The sequence below is a fragment of the Epinephelus fuscoguttatus genome, linkage group LG23 (assembly GCF_011397635.1).
Source record: "Epinephelus fuscoguttatus linkage group LG23, E.fuscoguttatus.final_Chr_v1".
Classification (NCBI taxonomy): Eukaryota; Metazoa; Chordata; class Actinopteri; order Perciformes; family Serranidae; genus Epinephelus; species Epinephelus fuscoguttatus.
Window position 1 is genome coordinate 28,748,228 of NC_064774.1, and position 24,208 is coordinate 28,772,435.

General features: G+C 43.4%; 1 protein-coding gene across 8 annotated transcripts in view; it reads right to left on the bottom strand.

Annotated features, from left to right (window-relative positions):
- nrxn2b (neurexin 2b) overlaps positions 1-24,208 on the bottom strand; it is an 812,698-nt gene that overhangs the window by 235,236 nt on the left and 553,254 nt on the right. For 2 of the 8 annotated variants that reach the window (XM_049567818.1, XM_049567817.1), the window contains exon 1: positions 19,101-20,890. The exons of the other annotated variants lie outside the window; for them this stretch is intronic. In XM_049567818.1, the coding sequence (XP_049423775.1) occupies positions 19,101-19,434 (334 nt within the window). In that variant the 5' untranslated portion in view covers positions 19,435-20,890. Of the gene's footprint in view, positions 1-19,100; positions 20,891-24,208 lie in introns of those variants that run through there. 8 annotated transcript variants of the gene reach the window in all.

Below are 24,208 nucleotides of genomic sequence, written 5' to 3' on the forward strand. Positions count from 1 at the left end.
TAGTCCCCACAATATGCATTATAAATGACATACTGTAGCGTTTTCAGGGAGTGGTAGAACTTGCATAAAAGAGATTAAAAAAATATATCTCTTAATATCTTATAAAACAAAAGCCAAAACCTGCATTTTCTGACTAAAACAATAAGGCAAAACATTATGCACTGCTCTCAAAGTTAGTCCTGAATTAACCTGTTTCTCTTCCATGTTTCCAAACCTTTCTTTCATGCATACCTTATTGGGCATCACAGCTGTGGGCTTTTAATCAAAGTGTTAGCTTTCTAATAGCATAAAAGTAATTACCAAAAGAAAGCACTGTGTCTGAGATTGAGATCGAGAACTAATCACCCAGGAAACATTTGTTAATTCAGTATCAACTATTTGTCTTTCTGTTTCAGCCAGTGGCACACACAAATCAGTATGTACAGGGTTTCTACAGGTATCAGATACTTAAGTTTAATGCTTTTTATAACCTTATCAAGATCATTTTTAGTCAAATGTTAGGTTAATCTACATTTTTCCAATAGGAAAGTGCGAGTTCAAAATAAAAACATAGCATTAGGTTTGGTAGTAGGTTTAAAGATTTATAACATCAGAAATGTAGATGAGCTTGTCTCATTTTGACAAAAAGAATTCAAAAGAAATGAAATTAGATAAAATGTTACTGGCAATTCAGACCTCTCAAATTTGAATGTATGGGCATTTTATGACTTTTAAGGCCTAATATTTCTAAAATTAAACTGAAAACTTTTTAAGACTTTTTAAGGCTCTGCAGACACCCTGGTAAGTACAGTGAAGCAGTGAGACCAACGGTGTGGAAAACAGCAGCACCAAGTCAGGTACAATGAAGTTTTCTCTAATAGCTTTCGGTCATGTGGTAAAAAAAGAAAACCCCTTCATGCGTTGCAATTCTCTTACACTGTAATCCCTTGTCTTATTGCTTCTTCATTGTGTAAGACGTCCTTGAGTCTTGAGTAAATATGAGGAAAAGATTATCAGTTATCTCTTGCCACACCTGTAACAAGGTATCTGTTCACTTCAAGCGTGTAGAGCTTAATTCGTAATCAAATAGCAATGAGACACACATGGAGTGGAGTGGATATCCTCCTGCCAATCAAACCTCAGCTTTGTTTGGAGTGAAAGTCACCTTTCCAGATGCCTGGATGCCAGCTCTTCTGCCACCCACACAAACACTGCCTACACATACACGTGCATTATACATAACTGCACACGTACCTCCCACTCCGTGCAGTGTGAGGAACCTTCTGTCAGTTTCCACTCATCAAAAGGTATTGGGATGACACCTAGCAAAGCTCTGCTAAATGTAAACAATGTAATATGTGTTGCATGACTCTCTAATGAGCTTGGCAGCAGCTTCTATTTCACAAATTGTACTAGCATGCACGTAGACACAGATGCACACTAACCCACGCACTGCAGCTACGTGCTTTTCCTCACCTTCAAGCTTCTTCCAACTTGCAAATACGTTTGTACAGTGAAAAAACCCATTCTATTTACTTGCTAGTGTTTTCTTGCAGGTCTTGGACTATCTCCACAGGTGCAGACAAAGAAGTTGCTAAAAAAAACAAACCTGACAACAGGTTCCTGCTCAGCCAGCTCATGTCAGCCCCACCACCCACTGTCCATGGCCACAACCTAATGTCACCTCGCCTTTCACATGTCAGACTTGACAAGCCTCTGACAGCTTTCCTCTAAAGGGACCTTCTGTCAAATCTGACATTTGCTACCATTAAACACCAGCCATGCCTTGTCACTGGTTTGAAAGCTTGAATGTGTGATTTAGAGGGCAGAGTTGATTGCTGGGCAGACTGACTGAATGGTGTTGAAGGTAAAGAACGGAAGGTCTTGTGTAAAAGGGAAAGCCAGTGATGGTCAGGTCTGACAGGTAATTACAGAGAGGAAGTAGTGGTTGAGATGGGGGGGCGGTTCTCTTTACTTGGTAATTAACGACACGGGGAGGCACTCAAGGATGCAAACTGCCCCATCCATCTGGAAAACAGTAACATCTTTGCGGAGTAATCAACCATACTGACATGTCACCAGTGCACTGGAGGAGATCTGTCATATCCATGCACATGTCCTTTGTTGCCATCATGACAGGTTTGCATATGGCTCCACGGTCACATTCGCTGTCACTGCTTCTTGTTGGCCCAAAGGCACATGACCATATATACAACCCATCAATGGTGATTCACCATTGGCTGATATTTGTGTGGATGTACATTATTGGTTGTCCTCCATTTTTTCCCCTGCTTCAAAAACAACCAACTTTCGTGGCACTTTTCCCAGTAGAAAAACAGTGATCACTAAGAAAATACCCATGATTGGTGTCCAAAAAGCTGCTTGTAAAACATCAATGGGTCACTAAAACACACCTATGTTTGGTGCCTGGAAAAGCTGCTTGTGAAAATGCGATGGGTCACCACAAAACACCTACTGTTTGTGCTTAAAAAGCTGCTGGAAAAACAGCCATGGGTCGCTAAAATATACCCACACTTGGTGCTTAAAGGACAACTTCGGTATTTTTCAACCTGGGCCCTATTTCCCCATGTGTATGTGTGTGTATGATTCATGGGTACAACTCGTTCTAAAATTGGTTCAGTATTGAGGGAGGCGGATGCAACCGGAGCCACGAAACAAGCTAAAAAGGTGGCAAATGCGTCCCGTACATGTTTGCGCATTAAAAGTGCTTTTTTTCACCACTGACCGGTTCAGATCGCCAGTGCTATGAGTGCTATGAGTGGAGTCAGCTGTCAGTCAGTGTTGGAGCAGAGATGGGGAGGGCTGCCCCGCTGGGTACTGTAAGTGAGTATGTGTGTATGAAGTGTGTGTGTTACGCAAGAAGAGTCAGAGGACGGAGTCTTTTACGTGCTACCCCCTGGAGTGTTACCGGAGTTCTCTGAGTGCTCAAATAAATGGGCCTTTTTCCCGAACGCAAGAACAGGATGGAACACCCCGTACAGCTTTTATAGGCTGCCTTTGTTGGACGGCGAGATGCTGAAGTTGTGGCTAGTTGTGCTACAAATGGATGCTAACACTTCTTTCCAGACACTGCGCCTTGCAGACCATTGGATCTGCAGTGCTCACTTCTCCCAAGATGACTACTGCCAGCCGAAGAAGAGAAGACATCCAATCCCGAAACACCTCTTCCTCAAGAAAACGGCTGTCCCACGAGTCGAGAGAGCTACAGATACAGTGGAGCAAAGCTCGTGACATCACACAGCCCAGAGGTAAGGGAAAGGCTAAGTTAGTATGCTATTTACAGAGATAGCACTGGCAAACTGAACCAGTCAGTGGCGAAAAAACACACACTTCATACACACATACTCACTTACAGTACCCAGCGGGGCAGCCCTCCCCCTCTCTGCTCCAACACTGACTGACAGCTGACTCCACTCATAGCACTGGCAATCTGAACCGGTCAGTGGCGAAAAAAGCACTTTTAATGCGCAAACTTATACGGGACGTATTTGCCCCCGTTACCGTTTTAGCTCGTTTCGCGGTTCCGGTTGCATCCGCCTCCCTCAATACTGAACCAATTTTAGAACGAGTTGTACCCATGAATCATACGCACACATATACATGGGGAAATAGGGCCCAGGTTGAAAAATACCAAAGTTGTCCTTTAAAAAGCTGCTGGAAAAACAGCCATGGGTTGCTAAAAAGCACCCACATTCGGTGCTTAAATGGCCACTTGTAAAACAGTGATAGGTTAGCGGCACTTTTGAAACAGCAACAGGTCACTAAAATGCCATTTGGTGCTTAAAAAAACATCTATAATAAAGCGATGGGTTGCTAAAACAAAACCAATGGTGTTGTTCGTTGGTCTCGAAATGTGGTCTGCAGCTTAGCAGCAGTCTTGCTCAGGTTCCACACCATTCACCATCCTCTCCACTTAGGCATGACAAAGCCAGCTCATATAATATCTTGTTTAGAAATGTTGGTAAGATACGTGTAAAATGTACAAATGTAACATACTCATGGTTCGAAGAAACATACAATGCCAACAAGGTCTTCTGGTGACTGGATTGAGTTTTAACCACTTCTTTTTTCCCATTCTCTATGCACCTGAAGTAGGTAAAGTTGTGACTGAAACCCTCACCCTGCATCTAATGCTTCCTATCTCAAGATGGCAACATTATGGACTAAGGTCTAGTATAACAAAGCAAAAAATGGGAGCAAATGTAGAATCAAATGCGTGCCTTGGTAATTCATTGGACAAAGGCACATATTAGGTATTCATGATGTGGCAGCTGGCTCTTGACCTTAGTCTTATACAGTATAAAGATTTTCCACTGGGATTTCATTTTCCAATGAAAGGCTTGAAATGTTTCAGTGTGAGACAGTGGTCCCCTCAGGAGGGAGGTCAACTAACCAATGAGAAAGGATCATAGGTGACATCCTGAGGGAGGAAGCCCTGGACACTGCGGCTCTCCGCTGAGCCTGTCAACAGTCTGATTAATACATGTGGCAGATCAGAGAGAAAGAATGTATAAAAGAATCCTTTTCTTTACTGCCTCTTGTGTACTGCCTACCCACATATCAGACATTAATCAAGGAGGGGAAGAATTGTTTTCTCTCCACAGCATGGCACAAAAAATAAAACTTCATCTGTGTCTGGGGCAAAGGGAGGGGCAATGTTGCGTGACATTCTCTTCATATCGCTGAGCTAGAGGTCACCTCCCGGCACTGAGAGAAAAGAGAGAGGGAGAAAAATAACGCTCTCCATCTCTCACCTGCTCGCCCACTGTGCCCGCATTCATCAATCCTCTCCCCCTCTCTCTGTTCCTGTCCTTCCATCTATCTGGCCTTGTGTGACACACACACACACACACACACACACACACACACACACACACACAGTAAGAGCGTACTCATAACACATATTGCCACCTCTGCCATCAACACAAATTGACTCACACAGTACTTTGATTATGACATGAGCAAACCAACATCACCCTCCATGATTACTGCATGTGAGCCATAAAGCAACCTGAATATGCAAACAGCATATCAATGCTCTCATTTTATTACCCAGCATGCCGCTGGTATTGTAATTGCTCCTCAGCTCTGACACTGCAGATCAAACGTTTTAAAGTTAAATGTACATTGTGTAATTAATTTGATTAGTGAGACAAGGACTTCATTAAAAAAAGGTATGTCATTTTAAATGAGATAAACACATTCAGTGTTAAATGTTTGAGGAAAACGCTCTCATTAAATTCCATTTCCGAAGGTATTTGTGGGAATGGACGTGATTAGTAATTAGTGATTTTGGAGCACCAGTTTTATTTGCGCAAATGAAATGAGTCACATAGGACTGATGAAATACAGTACATTTACAGTCTCTCCACATCATAACATGTGAATCATCTGCATACAGCTTCTCTGAATCACTGACAACCCAGAGTAAAAATAGTAATGGGATCCCACGACTTCCGTTTCTTTGACAGATTTGAAATTATCTCCAACAATAATACAGCGGGGTAAGAAAAGAACAAGAAAGAAATGTTTTAAACACTCCTGTTGATGATAGCATAACAGTGCATCCATTATCTACCACTTAAAGGCCTCTACCAGAGTCCTGCATCCATCTTGTTTATTACTCTCCAATAGCTCTGACCTTTTGATCCCTAAAGTACAGCTTATAGGCAATACCCTATACCTGTGAGTGAAATACAATCAATACCTGGAGAGCTTTGTTTCTGTGCAATGTATGGAAGACCACAGAGCACATCCAGAAAGGAAGATGGTGGCTATGAATGGTGGAAGGGAACTGACAAAGCAAGACGGATGACTGACAGCTAGGGAGCGCACTCTCTCAACGGGGGAAATGATTCAAGTCAAGTGCAGTGCTGGGAACTCCACCTCTGCAAAAAGCCGTGTGCATGAGATGGCTATATATCATTGTGGCCACTCACTGCAAACACACTCTCTTTATCTGGCCCTCAATAATGGAAAGGAAGAGAAAATGGAAATTAAAATACAGCAGCACAGCAAGGGATGTTAATCAAGAATAAGAGTAACGGTGAGTGGAAAAAAAAAAAAAAAAAAGGAAAGGAAAACGACACTAAATCATTGGCAAACAGATCAAGGCTCCTGTGCAGGAAATGATTCAAATGCAGACAGACGCAGACACGAAGACAAGTGGACGGCGGAAGGTCAAGCATGCTCAACAGCATCTGAGCAATGGAGTCCAGGTGGAGGCCGTTTGTTTGGCAGTGCCAGGATGTAGCCTTAATTAGCTTCATGCCAACCATCCATCTACCTTGAGCTAGATATGTCTGGCATCTGAATGTCTATCGGTGCAATTCCTCAAATGCCAAATGACTTCTGCTGCCTGGTTACAAATGAACCTTGCTGCAATTTGTTTGTCTTCTACACGATGTCACGGTGTTTGTTTTGGTAACTATAGAGCAAACAGGCCTGCAATCTGATCATTACGGGTGCCAGCAAGACTAAAAATACAACCTAACCAATGCAAGGCCCCCTAGCAGCACAATAATACTTTGTCCCTGCAGGATTTAGTTTCATGATGACAGTTAGTTGTAATCTAACCCAGTTTGCGGGTAAACCAAGCCTTCTATCCAAGCTTAAAAAGGGCAACTCTGCTTGTGTGCTGGATAGTTATTATCCTGACTGATGAATATGCAGTAAGATAGCTCTGCTAAAGAGAGCTCCAAGGTTTCAGGACACAAGATACACGAGTTTAATTGAAAATATTTCAAGGAGCCTAAATTACTTCGGAGAGTCAAATTAAGTGTGGATTCTCAGTATTTAGGAGAAGTGTTCGATGCCAGGTTCAATTTATGTGGCTGAGGGGCCATTTAATCCTCCAGCATAAACAAATAAGCAGATGAAATGTCATGTTTCTCCCTGTTACATCTTTCACGAAGACATTCTACACTTAGCTGTGCAGTTGAAAATGGGAGATTCTGGGGAAACAATCCATTTCCAGATTTTCTGCCAGAGTGAGCCTCTTAGCTCGCCCACATGCTCTGCCATTGGCGGTCAATAATCTGCCCAATGAGGAAACATTAGCTGGCGTGTGGAAGAAGAAGAGGGGGAGGATAGGGTGAAGCTTGTAGAGGATGGGCAACTGAGTGATTTGCCTTACATACAGGCCATGAGATAAGCCTCTTGGTTTCCCCCTTGGCAGATAAAGGCCCCCACATTACAGTTATCGTTGCAGACAGATTATAGACTCCACTCTCTCTGTAAGTACAGGATGACGCTGGATAGGCCTCCCCTGCCCCACTACCATTAGGAATGCTCTGCCTGCGCTGTTCTCCACTGCAATCAATCTAGTTTACAGCCACTTCGAGTTATCGCTTTCACTTGACACTCTCCTAGTAGATGTTGACCTAGACTATTGCTCCATACAATAACAGAACAGGCTGCACCTGATCCACAACCAAAATGAGACCAATACGATCTCCTATACTGGTCTGATTGTTGAGAATCAACCCTATTCTAGAACTAATGCAACACACAGATGGAATCATTTAAGGTATTTGCAAAATGGCTAGTCCGTTAACGCTTTTGTATTATATCAGGTGCTCTTATTTACTCAAGGCCTTTTCCATCATGTGCAATAGAGTGGTAAGGGATGTAAAGGAAAAATGTCAATGCACATTTCAATAGTTCCATGGGCAGAAGAGCAACTGGTCTGACAAGCAAAGGTTTATGACTATGTGACCCAGACCTGTGAAGCTGAGCGTGGCTTTGGATAGCCCCAAATGGGACCATCACCTGGGCGTCCTCCTGAATAACCTATTTCGGCGGTGAAATGACTGATGGGTTGGGATAAGATGGCAGCGGTGCAGAGCAGAGTGGAGCAGAGTGGGAAGTAGCGGGGGTTCGCCTATCTCTGGTTCTGCTCCAATAGTGCCTTGGTTCATCTCTACAGCCCCCCAAAGGCCCCGGGGAGGAGATTTAAGTGTGTCAAGGCTCTGTGTGCAAGAAGATGAGTTAGGGCTTCAAACACACCGTACTGAGACTCTATCACTCTCTGTAGTTTTTTCTCCCTTACACTCCCCAACCTTCCTTTTCCTCTCCCTACTGTGCAAGCTCTCTTCTTTTCCCTACTCTCTTAATCTCCACTCTTTCCACCATTCTTCCTCATTTCCGCCTGATATTTCATGTTCCCCTTGGTCCTTCTGCGATATGGAAGCTGCATGCAGGGATGACTTGTGGGCACATTAGTGGTAGTGGCAGGGGGGGAATGATTGTGATGGATGCCATGTCTGTCAGTCATCAGAGCCCTGACACAGATGTGTCGGATGAAGATGCAGAGATCTTTGAAGTTCGCTTGAACTCTGCAAAGTTACTTTCTGCCGGTAGAACATGTGTGGGTGTGTGCATTTGCGTACATGTGTATTTATGTGATATGGTGTATGCAGAGACTCAGCAGGAGGTTGCTGTCTGTCAAGCTCTCTCAGTAAACCTTCAATTTCACGTCCTGACATATTATTTCAAACAGTGAAAATGCACCGCCTCTGCTGAAGCAATATATAATGTTTTGCCTTGGTACACTCTAAACTCCATAACAACACAGTGCAGCTACAAGGAATAATTAAGCCAAGAAATCAGTGTCCCCAAAGGACTGCGGTAAAAATAAATCATGGGTATATAACAAGCGTAGCCAATACACTGCCCGGTCCCATGGGTTGCTTCCTCTGTCAACCAAACGGAATAAACAAAAGCTGACAAGGAAACCCCTGTTGACATCCTGCTTGTTGTGAGTGCTCTCAGTCAAGGATATTACATTGAAATATTTGAAGGCAATGCAACCATGGAAAGCTTTTTTTAATACAATGAAATGCAGGATGGAGCCAAGCGGGAGAGCAGCTGAGCAAAGCTAGCTCGATAGATAAATGTTTAATGGGCCATACAGTGTTCACCATAGGTGGGGAGAAACGAGGCAGAGAATACTGTTAATGTGGCACTGATTAGTAAGGTACCAACACTGAATTCATTGGAGTGGATGAAGCCTTTCTCTAGATATTCACTTCACAGATGTTTGTGAATTCCTAAACATGCATCAGCAAGTACGAGAAATCATCAGGTGAAGTACAGTACGGGGAACAGACGCCATGATGTATGTCTGCCACCGCTAGACTGCAAGATGGTAAAATCAAACACATAACAAAATGGTTTCAAAAATCATCTCCTCCATTTTGGAATGCCAGGTTAAGACTAAAAGATGCTTCTATCATGCCCTCTACCCTTGCTTAGCTGCAACAGGTTATATCCAGTATTCAAATCCACAAAGTCAATGTGCAAAAAAAATATCTATAAAATTCCTACATACTACTGTTCAATGGCTTAGAATCATCTGTTACATTTTCTCATTTCCTTCAATAAAAGCTATTTTTCCAGAGATAAAAACAGTATAATTCAGACAAAAATGTATTATTCATATCTGAAATAGTTTTGGCCCCCCAAAAAGAAGAGTGATTAAAACTTCCATCTAGTTGATATCCCCACAGTGTTGTATGACAGGGGAGAATACTGTGAGAACTTAGATTTTGAATTTATTTTCCAGTCCGAAAAAGCACAAGTGACCCCTAATCATTATTGAACCACAATGGTGCAACTGGTCTCTAAATATTCTGGGGAAATTGTCTCTCTGTGGGCCCTCTGTAGTCTACTCAACGATTAGACCTTACATTTCCGTTGTTAAGTTTAAGGAATGGTTTTGCTACAGCAACACATTGCATGTTGATTCCAGCTTATTATAGGCATTATTGTGCACTTAATTCTCAAACAGGAACCTGTTCTTATTGATATCCGCACACATTTTGATGCTAAACTTCCAGTTTCTTTCATCAGTGACGGCTGATTTCTTCTATTCTTATTCAGCTGTTGCCTAGAGGGATCTTTGTCTCTTTCTGCCCTTTCAGTTGTCAGTCTGGTTGAACTGTTGTGCAGTATTACGCTCTCCATGTACAAAACAAGCCCTCCTTACAAAATAACATCTATTTGTAAAGAGGACTGAAAGGCCACTTAAAAATTTTGAGTAGCTCTCTCAGCCATCTGACTGGACCAAACAAGCTTTTGTGGCAGGAGATTCCCAGCTTTTCAATGGTAGTGTATTTTTAAAAATACATCTCCACTTATGTGCATTGTATATGAATGCCGCAATGTTTGCTCCTTTGTATTATGATCTTTTCATGCATATAATGCAGTGCATATGTTATGGTTATTATTATGCTAGTGAGCAATAAGAATATGATGTTCTGTAAATATTGATGCAAAGTGCACTGACAAAGGCATCTGTGTACATTGACTCGAATTTGCTCCCTGTTATGCAAAGCTGTGCCTAATAAACAAACTCACATCCCTCAGCGCTGCCTGTGCTCGCAAGAAGTCATGTACTGGAATTTCTGCATGGATCTCTTAAATTTCCAACATGATATTATATATGTTAATATTTTTGCTTAATAGTTCCTGGACAGCTTCATTTGGAAATGGTCCCTTGAAATCTGAGGTTGTATGTTGGGAATGTTAGCCGGTTGCATTCACATAGTTGCAAAGCTGATGAAAGCATTTTCCTCTGCCTCCTAAAACTCCTTGGGGTTGGGTAGAGTGGCAGAGGTGGCGGTTTTTCAAAGCATCAGTCATGCATAATACAAGCCACTTTGTTTATTAATGGCGAGCACTCCCAGTGGAGACTCAAATCCTCGGCGCGGGCACCCAAGTCGCACTGCTTTAATATCTGACGGCTAAATAATTAAAGCCCGCTTACATCACCGCACCCTCTGAAGATCTGGCCCCCTCGTCTCTGCCATCTACAAAGCCAAGGCGTTGCCCACGCCGTGATGCACTCCCACTGATGTGCCTGCGGTGCTTTCATGTGCCGTGGCAGGGAAGGTGGGTGGATATAAGAACATCCCCGCAACACAACACCGCAGAGTAAGCATGTCACCTCCCCTGAGCTAATGCAAACTTTTAGCACATTTTCAGACAGCTAAATTTCAAGGAGGAAACACTTTATTGTGAGTACCCCAGAGAAACTGTTATTCAGCTGCACCTGCTTCTGATGAAGGCTGAAATTTAGCTTGTAAGGACACATTTCAAAATAAAATTCATGAGAAAAATGTACTAAGTCAATACCACTATACTTGCAAATAATAAGAGCTAGAATGCTACTCCTATTCATAGTCGTTAGTTTGTGACATATAGATTGGTGCATGGCTTCTCTTGCTTTTGGAGGGGCATTAATCAAACCCGAGGCGGTGGAGGATCCTCGGCACCTCGGCCAAGCAAAGTGCCATCTTTCCTCGCCTTACCCGGTGCTTCCTTTTAATAGAAAAACTATGAATGGCTGTGTTGGGCGGAAAGCGTTTATCTGGTCTCCGCACTTGTGTATGACACCTTATTTCGTGTCGGTGCCCAAAAACGTGAGAGCAAGACAGGCCAAATCAATTTCAGTGGCAAGCAGGGGAGATGTGCTCACAAGCAAGGTAACTGCATGAAGGAAGACTGCAGAGGTGATCCGTGTACCGGTGTGTATATCAAACTATTCTGAGCTTTATTTTGTCCTAACAAACTTTACTGTGCTCCGTCTCGCACTAACAGAGGGACCTGGAACTGAAGACACCCTCAAGAAAATGAGAACGGTTATTCCTTTAAACAAGAAAGCAGATTAAAGAAATGGAGATAAAAAAAAATAAAACATGAAAACACATTTGGATAATGGTTTTCTATTGATGACTTCTTGCAAAAATCACTGGCGTTATGACAGCTGATTTTCAGATGCATACATACCATTTACACCAAAAGCAATTGTTTTTTATTATCTCTATTGTTATTTCAGTGGTAAGCACAATATCAATCCGTTTTAATAGTGTTAACTGATTAACTTTTTACAGTTAAACTTTTTGGCATATGAAGATAGTAATCTCCAATTTTCCATTTTCCATTTCAGTTTTGGCACTTTTACTTGTTTAGTTAAAATCTACCTAAGCTCTTGGGACAACTTTTTGTGAATTTGGCGGAAATGGTTTTGCTACACATCCTGTCACATCTGCTTCCTGACTGATCACCTAACAGCAGGCTGGCTGCCATTCTGCAGCAATTAACTACAGCCAAAACAATGGGAGGACAAGCCCACAGGGCCAGCTTTCAGCCCTGGGCCTAGAGGCATCAGAGGCGTACAAATAATCGTGCAGGAAAGCAAGGCAGCCACCAAAGAGACGCTCACATGCCAGCAAGCACATATACACAAACTAAGCAGCATGAACTTTGAGGGTACTGCTGAAGTGTGTTTGTGGTATCAGACAACAGGGATGTGGATTCAAACTGCTGCTGAGAGCTGCTTGATACGCCCACATTCCTTCATTGCACTTCATAAGCTATCAAAAATGCACCGACCCAGAGCCAAGTACCGAGCAAGAGACAAAGAAGTTCTTGGGAAAAAAAAAAACCTGTTAAACTAACTTCTGCAACTGTGGGCTCAACAATCCAACATCTCTGAACTAACTGAAGTTGATGACACACTCGCTCCATTTTCGGTCTTGGCAGCTGTTTGGAAGACTGTAGTCTGGCACACTTATATATATATATATATATATATATATATGTATATGTATATATATATATATATATATATATATATATATACACACACATATATATATATATATATATACACATATATGTATATATATAAACCCCTTTTACAGCAGCACTAATGCTCAGGTGTAAAAATGGGTTGGGAGGTTGGGGAGTGTGAGGGCAGGACAGAAAATGTCAAACCAGCAAGCTTATCTTAACTGGCCAGAACACCTGAGGCGTCCTTTCGGTTTCTCATCACGATGTGCGTGTCCGTGCATGTGGTTGTGCGCCTTGGACTTGGTGTGGAGGGAGAATAATGAATACTAATGGCGTTCTCTGAAAGAGAAGGGTTGTGACTTGACTCTCAAAGGAAAGCGCTCAACAGCTCTCCCCCTCAACATCCCTACACACACAGATGAACACACACACATTGCACCTGACCTCCCCCTGCAGCCCAGAGATAAAGTGGTGATTATCAAACATAGCAGCTTGCCATAAGCACAGTAACCAGTGATACAGGCCACCGGCAAAAGAAAAGGACAAGACTTGAGAAGAGAGGGCCACACACTGGGCGGTTTTCAGCAAAGATGGTGCTCGAACCTTGGGACTCAGAGGGCTAGTGACCCTGCTTGTTCAGGATAGGGCGGATGGATGGGTGTGGGCAGCAGCTGAACTCATCAGTATGCATGTGTAGTCAAGCAAAGCAAACAACGCCGCACAGAGGACGACAAACAGCGACTGTTCTCCCGTAGGAAGTGGACCAGGGCATGTAGAAAGCATGGCTCCAAAAGAGGAGACAATGCAAAAAGAAACAGAAGTAGAAAAATAAAAAAAAGCTTAGAGGATGATTTGGTCTAGATGATAATACAGACTGAAGGTAAAGTGACTGGAGAGGTAACTAAGAGAACAAAGATGACAATGAAGAGAAAGTAGAGCAGCTCAGGAACAACACTGACACTGGAATAATCGGTATGGTAATTATATGCTCAAGTTAAAAAGGTAAAGAAATCCATGCCAGAGACGACAGTGAGGGATTGAATTTATACAGGGAGGTCAAAGGTGTGTGAATACACAATATCTCTTCAATTACTTTAAGGGCACTGTGAGGTGGGTTGTCGTGATTACCAAAGACCAGCAAAAGAGGAGGGGTCAGTGCATTCACCATGACAACCCCGTAATTAACATCAGTACACAGTAAAAGTCAAGTAAATACCCTTTGGGTGCCAGTTGTTTCATGGTGTAATTCAATGTGGACAAACACTCCTGCCATCATTTAAAATTGTATTTTAATGCCTTCATATATTGCACATCACATTTTACTTTCATTCAATGAACACAATTATGTAGAGTAGCCTGTCTTTTTTCAGTTTTCTGTTCATTTTGTTGATGCAATTCATATTTTAAATATGACAACCACAACAAAAATGGAGCCTGTTTTACCATAGCAAAAAAATTATTATTGTCTTTTTTCACAATACCAGCCATGCTGTAAACAAAGCTTTGCTGGAGAGATAACAATGGATGTGTTTTCCTTTGACGGTGAAGTTGCAAGTTTGAACATGAAAGAATTTGAAAAAAATGTGTGACGTGCAAAAGCTCCTCACACAAACACACACAAACTTCAAGCGAAGCTGAGAGAAGGCCCAGGTGATGTGTGAGCCATTGTAATTATGGTCTTGTCTGAATCTTAAATCATTTGGTGGTCTGAGGTGATCAAGGTCAACCTTCCATTTCCTGCGCATTTCCACAAACACACCTGGGGTTGAGGATGTCCTCGGTTTCCTAGGTGACCAATTATGACAAGGAGGGCAAGAGGTGAATGAGGCTTATGATTCTTGAAATTTCGCCCTGAGACACTGGGAGATGTTTCAACCTTGGGAGTCTGTCTATAATATTTGTACTTGTGTGCATTTGAAGGCACGTGCAGATGCACACACGTGTAGTATGTACATACTGGGCCCACTTCTGGAAGCCCCCGGTGGATATATTCTGTCCACTGCCAAGGACAAAGTGATCCACCCAGCGGTAAAATCTCTTGGAAGCTCTCCATCTAAAACATCAAAGACAGCCTGAATCAAAATTAGGTTTTTAATCCCTTTAGCCCTATGCAGTGGGGTGTTCAGGTATGGATTACCTCGCATGGCAAACATTTCCTTCCTCTGTCTCCAATTCAGGGTCATGCAAAGTGTGCATAGGTGTGTGTTGTTTGCAAGCACAGATGTGTTGATAGATGAGCAAAGAATGAAGCCAGACACACTGACGAAACCGCTGCCGTGCCACTGGTGCGAAAGAGTGATGATCACACATATAAACAAGCCCTGGGCAGAGCTTATTGGTTTATATTTGGGATGATGTAGGCAGTTCACACCTCAGCGCAATCTCCGTCTAATTGCAGTGCTAGTGTATTCATGCGTGTATTGTAAATATCTTATAGGGAACAGAGGACATACTTATGATGCAACACATCGGCACAGCATAATGAGGCACACACTCATAGAAGAAGTTGTACTTTGCAGCATGAACCTTCACATTTCCCATGGATCTAAGCAGGTAGCCAATGCAAGGCCGGCTGCATGCATGTGTGCAGGGGGTCACTTATCATCGGGCAGACAGCCTGGTGAAATGCCACAGTTCAGCGGTCAAGACACTCCAATTAGCCGTAATCACAGCAGTGTGGGTGAGACTTTGCTGCATCTGAATAGACAGTAATGAACTGCTTTACATATCCAAACCTGCAATTGGTCGCTGTCTCGGACTGACAGAAAGGGCCCTCTGAATCGGGCAGCCCTTCATCCATCAGGGTGGATGATGGTAACAGTGGAGAACAGTGGCAAATGGTGGGTCTCCGGCTGAGGCCCCCTATTGGTTACTGATCACTTCAAAGACATGGAGGCAGATGCGTGCACCAAGCATCAAGGATGGGCCTCATCCAAGATGGTTCCACCTACACACAAGCAAGCCAAGCCCCATTTAATTATTGTATCTGCCATACATGCAACATGTATGTGCAATATATTTTCATTTCAGCCCATATGAAAGACAAAACCAGCCCATACATGTCTTGAATGTTTTTAAAGATTGCAGTTTATTTGATCTGCTGGGCAGCATGTGTGTAGTCATACATGGGTGCCAGCAAGAGAGACCTGCAGGAGCTCATCCAGACAGGTGCAGCATAATAATGACATTGTGGGAAGACAGCAGCAGATAAGGCCTGAGCCTTCAGTCTCATAGACCTGATATGCTAAAACCCAGCGGTGGGTTCAGGGCCACAATGACAGCTTAATGGATGCTAGGTGCCCTCCTTCCCAGCAGACAGTACGACTTGCTTGGCAGACTGTGGGGCAAGCAGGTGGAGGGCTTTCTGAGGCTTTCTGTGCTGACGTGAGGCCTTACTAAAGTGTGTGTTTGTGTGTGTCTGTGGTGGCAAAGGCTCTACTACAGTGTTGTGACAATGACACCCAGTTGAGAAACTGTCTACCGAAAAAGGCTCTGAAGCAAGTGGGCTCTTATCACAGAGTGGGGTATTAGTGTTGGTAATAAGCTGTGCCACTTGGTCGACAATACATGGAGAGCTGGTATTTCAGACAAGGACTTGATATGCCAGGCTGTAATGGAAGTATTTATGATGGCGATTGAAATTGACTCCCAGCACAAGAGTAGCATTCTAATGTGCGTGTGCTGTCTTATAGTAGATAATGAAAAAGCTGGACGTGTGCTACTAAAAACAACACAAACCGAATGAGAAGCAGCAGTGTTTGCTGTGTAGGCGTACATTAGTAACTGCTACAGCATACTGCCAGGGGAAAGAAAGAACAGTGAAACGCAGCCAGCCAACCAACCAACCAACCAACCAACCAACCAAATAACTTCTCCATCTTGCTTTTGCTTTGCTGCTTTTCCACTCAACATGCACTTCTTTATGCGTGATTATCAAACTTGCAGCTATGAGCACAAGCAGAGGACTAACAGACAGGCCTGAGGAGCCGAGGGTGACGTCCCAGCCTGAGCTTGAGCTCTAAGTTTGTTATGGAAATGTAGCCTTTCCTTTTCACAGGGGCAAACATACCATTTCTCTTGCAGGCCAATATCATCTGACAGCCATAAATCCACAGAGCGAGCCAGAGAACATTTTTATGTTAATTATGCCAATTTAAATAGCTTAGCAACTCAAGGTATGAGAAGTGCAATCCAATTATCCAAGCTAGACAGAGGAGAAGGCAGGGAAATAAAAAAAGAAATAGCAATCAGAGGAGGTAACTAGTTTGTATCTTCTAAACTGGCAGCTCATACAGCCTTTGTGCTGTTACTCAGTTTTTCTCTCTGATAAACTACCATGTTAAGAAATGTGCTAACTTTAAAATAACAACATAAAAAGGTGAATGTTGGGTTCACTGAGCAATTTATGTGAAAACATAAGAATTCATGTTCTGTTTCAATTACCGATGAGATGGGGCTAATGATTGTTGTTTGTTAACTGTGAGACGCAAGGTCCCCATATGTTGTAACAATGAATTATCATGGATCCCACTGCTTTTCTTGGCAAGCCCCAGCTTACTGTGCTGTAATTGGCTAGTACCAGCCCTATCTGTGACCTCTTTGCCCTAACCCTAACAACCTACGACCTTGATGCATTGGCATGATGAGCCAATGACAGCAGAGCAGGGCGGGACTTGCCAAGAAAAGCAGTGGGATCCATAATAGTGCTCAGCCAGATGAGAAAGAGGTGCTAATAAGTGCTAGCAAGCTGATTTGAGTTGTTATCAAAGGTGCAAAGGTTTTTGAGACACAATTTAGACCAAGGGGCACACAAAAGATCCTCCTGTATATTTGCCATTACAGTGTTTCAGCACACAAACACATTTCACATTCATCTTCAGGTGGGTGGTAGACAAACTTGGACAGCTACTCATACAGGAAAGCAGTGTAATTTAGGTATCTACCTAAACAATCTGTTTGTTGTCTGATATGATTGTTCACATTACAAGTGAACATTACAGAGTATATTATCTTATATCTCACAGGCTATAAAATTTGATTATTTGGAAATCTGGTGTTTTAATAATCAAGTCTATCATAAACATCTTTGTTTCAATGGTCTCTGAAAATGAATGACAAAATAATAGAAAATCAGCAACTGAAGTTTGACCTCAGTATCAAAAGACAAACAAAGTCATGAAATCTGTGAACCTTTACACCACCAATGAACACCATAAAAAAGGTTAGGTCATTGATTGACAAGACACCAGGAACACTCTTTGATATCCCCTCTATGACACAGGTTAGCCCTCATTTGTGTGCTCAGTCACACTTTGACTGGGAGGACTTGTGCGCATGCAGCTGTGGGCTGGGAGAAGAATATGGATAGCCATAAATCCAATGCAGTACCGAGCACCAGGGACAAGGTTGTGTGCCGATGATGTCTATAGAAGCTTACCACAGCCAATCGACCGCAAAGAGCTACGTGAAGCTCCTCTGCTCATCTGACACCAGATTGATTGATACAGATTACAGGTATACTGAGGCAAGAGAGAAGAGAGCAGGAGAGGAGGTGGAGACAGACAGACAGACAGACAGACAGACAGACACAAGTAGTGCTTGTTGGAAAAAAACACTAAGTGGATGCAAATGGAACAACATGAGCATGAACATGGTGAGGAATCAATAAATGCTATTAACGTCTCCTGTCAAAGTAATGTATGTGCAGAGTGTTGAAAAGGAGCAAGAGTAATAAATACAGGGAAAAAGGGAGAAGAAAAATTGCATTGGAAAAAGCTCGGGCTGGGGAACATCAAAGGAATCATCAGAGTGAAACTCTGCCTTGTCCCTGACAGCTTAGGCTAAGAACAGCGCAGCAACTGATGCACCACAGAGCACTGAGCCAAAGACATATACTGTAGAAAGTAGGACAAAATAAGTAGTGCGCAGGCAATTATCAATGGCTTTCCCCTCAGAACACAATGTACCATGACACACAGCATGTGAGATTTCGCATCTCAACAACCAGTTAAGGCCATTCTCTTTTAGTGGCTGCCATCATGCATCAACAATTACTACGGGTGGTGATTACATGAATTTAAATTGGCCACAGTTCAATACATCAGTAGACCCAAGATGGCTGAGCTTGAAAGGCAAGTAGCGAGACCCAGCTGGCTGGGGGTGTGCTGCAAAAAGCCCAGACGGGAACAGCCTCTGGAAGCATCATCCGCCAATTCGAGGGCATGAATCAAGACACTGGCCTATGGGGAGCTGAGGCAGTGAGGTTGGTCACCAAGGCCTGGCTCCTCTCAGTCTTTCCAGAGATGACAGAGATCAATAGATGGATGAACCAATTGCCTGGGCTTATGTACTCAACTTAGAGCTCATTGCCACCACAAATCAACCCTTGAAGAAAATTAACTCCCATTGACCCCTAAAGTCCATGTCATTCCCCTACGCACACATGTACTTTTGCAAGTCACTCAGCACAAGTGGTCAATCATTCGCTGGTCAGTTCTGGAAAAGTCTACAAAAAGAGATCTTACCATGGCCCCCACGTGTAAGAAAGGGCATCCGGTTGATGGCAATGGGCACAGTACCATGCTTGTTGTGGAAGTGGTGGACGTGGTGGGTGGTACTGAGGGAGGAGGAAACTCGGGCTGCCACGGCTGGGCAGGGGAACACCAGCAGCGCCAGAGAGAGCACCAGCCTGAACAGGAAGGCCGGACTGGCCCACACAACTGGTGACGCCGCTGCCGGCCTGGGTACCAGTAGCAACCCTCCGTCCACCTCCACTTCCACCTCCTGCTCCATGGGGGCGGGGCCTGAAAGGAACAGAAGGCCCCTCCCCCTCATACGACACAAACAGGAAGTGATCATCTCAAATGAATCCGGGGCCCATGATCCCCTGCTTTCCAGCCCAGGGATGAAAAGAAAATACAAATAAAAAATAAGCCAAGAAAGAAAGAAAAAAAGATCCTTGTTTGAAAATCCCAAAAATGATAGGAAAGGAAAAAAACGAAAAATTACAAAATCCTTCCTGAAAAGAAAGACCCCAAAAATCCTCCAACAGTCTAGTGTCGATATCCAAAAGCTTCTGACTGGATCCTTGAGAACAAAAACAACTCCCACTCCTCTCCTAAAACAATTAGACCTTTTGTAGAAAACGTAACCTCTTTTGTCTAACAGGCAACTTCCTTGGCACCCTAAAACAAATAATCACAGCTTAGCAGCACTGATTTAGCAAACACAAGACTCCATCTTAGCTCCTTGAAAAATATCTTGTGTACAGCTCTTTGAGTTAATTGTTCGACAGGGTTTCCTTCGCCTTGGGGAGATCTTCAGAAGGTTTTTCCTCCCATAAGCCAATCCTCCATCATGGAGAAAAAGACTCCCGACATCCCTTTGGAGATTTTCGGAGACAACTTAAATGGAGAGCAGTAGGATAGAAAAATACATAGGAGCAAAACCAGGGCGCAAAAGGGAGAGGCGAAGAAAGAGGGGCAGAAGCAAGGGTGCTGAGATGAAGGAGCAGCCGAATCCCGTTTCAGGGCTTTGAATCCCTGAAGGAGCTCTGAACCCGTTCGGTCTGCAGCCGAGAGCGGGAAAACAAGGGATGGATGAATAAATAGAATACAGGACTGGGGAGAAAAAGGGATGGTGAGAGGGAGGACAAAACGGTCGGCTATTTCCAAGTGCGGCGGTGCTGAATTCCCTCTCCTCTTTTCTGACAAAATAAATCAATATGGGTCATGGAATGAAGAACAGCACTAAGAAGACACCTTAACAGGATTAAACCATAACCAAAGCTCTGAACCAGCATCAGAGTGGTAGATGTCCAGTTCAACAATCCTCCAATCCTCAGACTTGAAACCAAGCTCCGTCCTACTTGTGACTGCTCTTCACCCTTTGAGAATAGGATTCCGTTTTCTCTGCCCCTTCAGACACTGCTTCTTGGGGTGGGAGGCAGATGAGAAGCAGCTGCTGGTCCTCTCGATGGGGCTCCGACACGGGGTGCTGCTGCTGGCTTGCTGAGAGAGTCTGACGATGCTGCCGCTACTGCCGCTGCTGCCTCTGCTGTGAAATTCATGCTAATTGAATCAGAAGCTGCAGCAACGAGCGCATCCTTCCTGCCCGCACAGTTCTCCCTTCTCCTTTTCCTCCGATCAAGTCAGCCACCCCCCCTGAAGGCACGAGCGCATGGCTCTGTACTGGGCAGGGCAAAAAAACAAGAGTCAGGGGCAGAAATAGAGCCGAAAGGGAAAGGTGGACACAGTCGGATCCTTTGAATGCACAGACGGTGACTATGATACATAGGGCAGAGCAGAGACAGGGAGAGAGAGTGTTTGTGTGTCTGGTTGGAGCAGTGAGAGAGCCAGAGAGCGAGCAAGAGAGAGAGAGAGAGAGAGAGAGAGAGAGAGGGAGAGAGAGAGTGGGAGGGGAATGAGTGGAGAGAATTGAAGGAGGAGAGCACGCACACAAGAATGATGGGAGGCACGCATGCATGTTGGGCTTGTTTGCACACACAGTTTTTTAAAACACTGCCAGAAAGCACATCCTCTTGAGTATGTAAAGCAAGGCACACTTGTGTAGGTGAGTGTGCGCATCCACAACTTACACTAAATACCAAAGCACCTGACATAAAGTGAATTATTTACTAACTGACACATTTAATAAGGAATATTTCCCTTTTATTGTCTGTGCAGACACAATGTTTTGTTTTGTGCATCCACACTTGTTTCTTCTCATCTCTTAATCCTCTTCCCCCCTCCTTTTGTCTTTTGGCCCCTCTGCACTCATCACTAAGCACACCTTTCAAGCCTGGACCTCAATTGCCCCCCTCCGCTTGCCTTTTATTTTCTCCCCGCACACCATGTGCTCATTTTTCAGCTATTTTTGCCAAAGAGAGGGCGGACTATGTAGTGTGGGCAAGGCAGAAAAACAAAGAGTGACAGGTGGAGACACCAAGAAAACATGACCATGGGAGGAGTGCGAGAAACATAGGGATGCAAAATAATGAGGAGGAGAAAGACGCAAGCAGTGCAGTGAGTAATGTAGACACTGGACTGCAGGAGAAAACGGAGTATGAGAGATAGAGAGACAGAGGGAAAGAGCAAGAAGGAGAGAAATGGAGGGAGATTTTGTATCAGATAAATCATGGCCGATAGAGATCTCAGCTGGGACGGGAGCTCAGTGCAAGAGACAAGAAGCAAGAAAAATGGCCAAAACAGGAAAAGCCAGTGCAGGTATTCTGCACTGATGGAGAGAAAAGAGTCTGGACTATTACTCATTTACACACCCACGCACACACAAACACCTCTGCCAGGTGGGAACATCTCAGGGGAGACAAGAGTTGCTGTGCTTGCTGCTGTCAGGGTGAAGGAGATGTGACACCCAGGGTGACCGGGATACGTGTCCTGATCTTGCACCATGACTGAACTGCTGAACTTAGAGGAAGGATTACAAAATTGCAGAAAAAAAGAGCCCGCCCCCACAATCCATGCAACAATGCAGTGTCCAAATCCTAAAGCTTGCGCCCATTCTCTAACTTCAAGTTTCTCTCTTTTGTTTTGGGGAGCTGAAAATCTTTAGCAAATCCTCCCTTGCCAGTATTTATTGTACCTCCACAGGTAATATTTTAATTGCTCTAAAAATTTGTTAATTATACTACATTTAACTATAGTGGATGAAACAAAGGGAGCGCTGTATAATATAATGCAATCTGATTCAACAACACATGTCAAGAAATTCCGACCTGAAACAATCCTCCTATGTAGTTAGAAATCTCTCTGACAGGTTCTTAACAAGTCCTAAGAACTACAATGTGACATTATAGACTTCCCACACTGTATATACTCAAGAACACACCTACTCAAAATGTATAATATTACAGTGCTGTTGAATTTGACCTTTCTGGCCAGACAAGTTAATGGTCGTGAGAACAAAACCTTATAATAAAGGTTGTCCGTCTGAAATGCTGCATATTATTAAATTAAAAGTAATGAAGATGGTGGGTGGGAGTTGGCCTTTTATTTCACACTCTTACTTCCTCAGTGCACGGATCTCCACATAATGGTCTGCTCAGGTAATTCTTTGTAGTCTTTATATTGTGCAAGTGTTTCTGCTAGTGTCCAAACCCAGCAAGTGTTGTGTTAATGGATTAGATCTTTTTCTTTCTTTGTTTTGTTTTCAGCTGCATACTGTCAATAAAACTGTTGTAATTGTTCTTGATAAAACTGTTGTAATTGTATATCTGTACCATTTCTATCTTCATCCTGTCGGCAAATACCAACACTTCATCATACCCCTCTGCATCTAACAGCGATGCACAGGGTCCCCTTTAGTGCCTCTTTGTAAGGCACAGCTAAAATACATTTAGTTGTTAATGTTGTGAAACTATCACAGTTGGGTATAGGCAACAAACTACTTGGTTAGGTTTAGAAAAAGGATCATGTATTGGGTTAAAGCCATTCATCACCCTTTGTAGACTTTTTTGCTCTCTAGCATCACGTAAGGGGTGGTTGGGACAGTTGGGGCAACGGTAGGGAACTGGAGGATCGCCGGCACAAGTCCCCATCCAGACCAAGTATGGAGCATGGACTGTTAGCTGGAGAGGTGGCAGTTCGCCTCCTGGGCAAAGCTGAGGCACCCTGCTTAATAAAGTATATCATTGTCTTCTTCTTCTAAGTATTACTGTGGATGGGTTTACACTGGAGTTGGTTGAAAGTCCACTGTGTCTCATAAACACGCTAAAGGTTGCCTTTGGTGTCGATATTACATGCCAAGGAGTGTGACAAAGCGTTGGTAATTGACCACCTGGTAATATGAATAGTCTGATATCTTTCCAAACTTTTAAAGTCTTCATTAGGTCAACTGATTGGTGTAACTGGGGAACAGAGCTGTTTTGAATGATGCTATACAGGCACATTCAACTGCATTTGCTATCAGAAAAAGAACAATGACAAAAATGCTTATTATTTTACAAAACAGAAAAGAAGAAATAGGGAAACACTTAGAAGGAGGAGCACAAATAACACAATACTGTTTACTATAAAGTGTATCTCTAAGCATGCTTCGAAGTGCATGTAAAATGTGCTGTTTCACTATGAGTCTGTCACTAACACTGTAGTTGTTTCCTTTAGAGGACAGTGTGTGGACTGGGAACTCATTATGATGAAAGACACAGAGGACTGCCAACACCTGCTGCTCTGCTCCCCTCCGGCGCAGAAAAAAACAAGGAACACAAAGCACACAAATACACACAGGTGAAGAATCGCTGCAGACACATGCGCACATACTAATTGCACTACACACACATGAATGCCATGTCAGTGTTACTGCTGTGTGATGCAACACCGGTGGTCCCAGAAGTGAGAAGCCTAGCCACAGAATATTCCCCCAGTGAAACTACAAAGTCCAAAATCCCTCAGGGGAAGTGAGGTCATAGATGGAGGAAGTAGGATTAGTTTGGAGACGTGGGATGAAAGCCTCTTACATCTTCACCTTCCTGCCATTACACACCTAATTCATTATGTTAACAATGCTAAGAAGCAAAGATGACAGAGTAGACAAAGTAAAAAATGAGTCACCGTGGTTATGTGAATGTTAATGCATAGATCTATATGAAGGGTGCCAGTAGCAACAAACAACACCA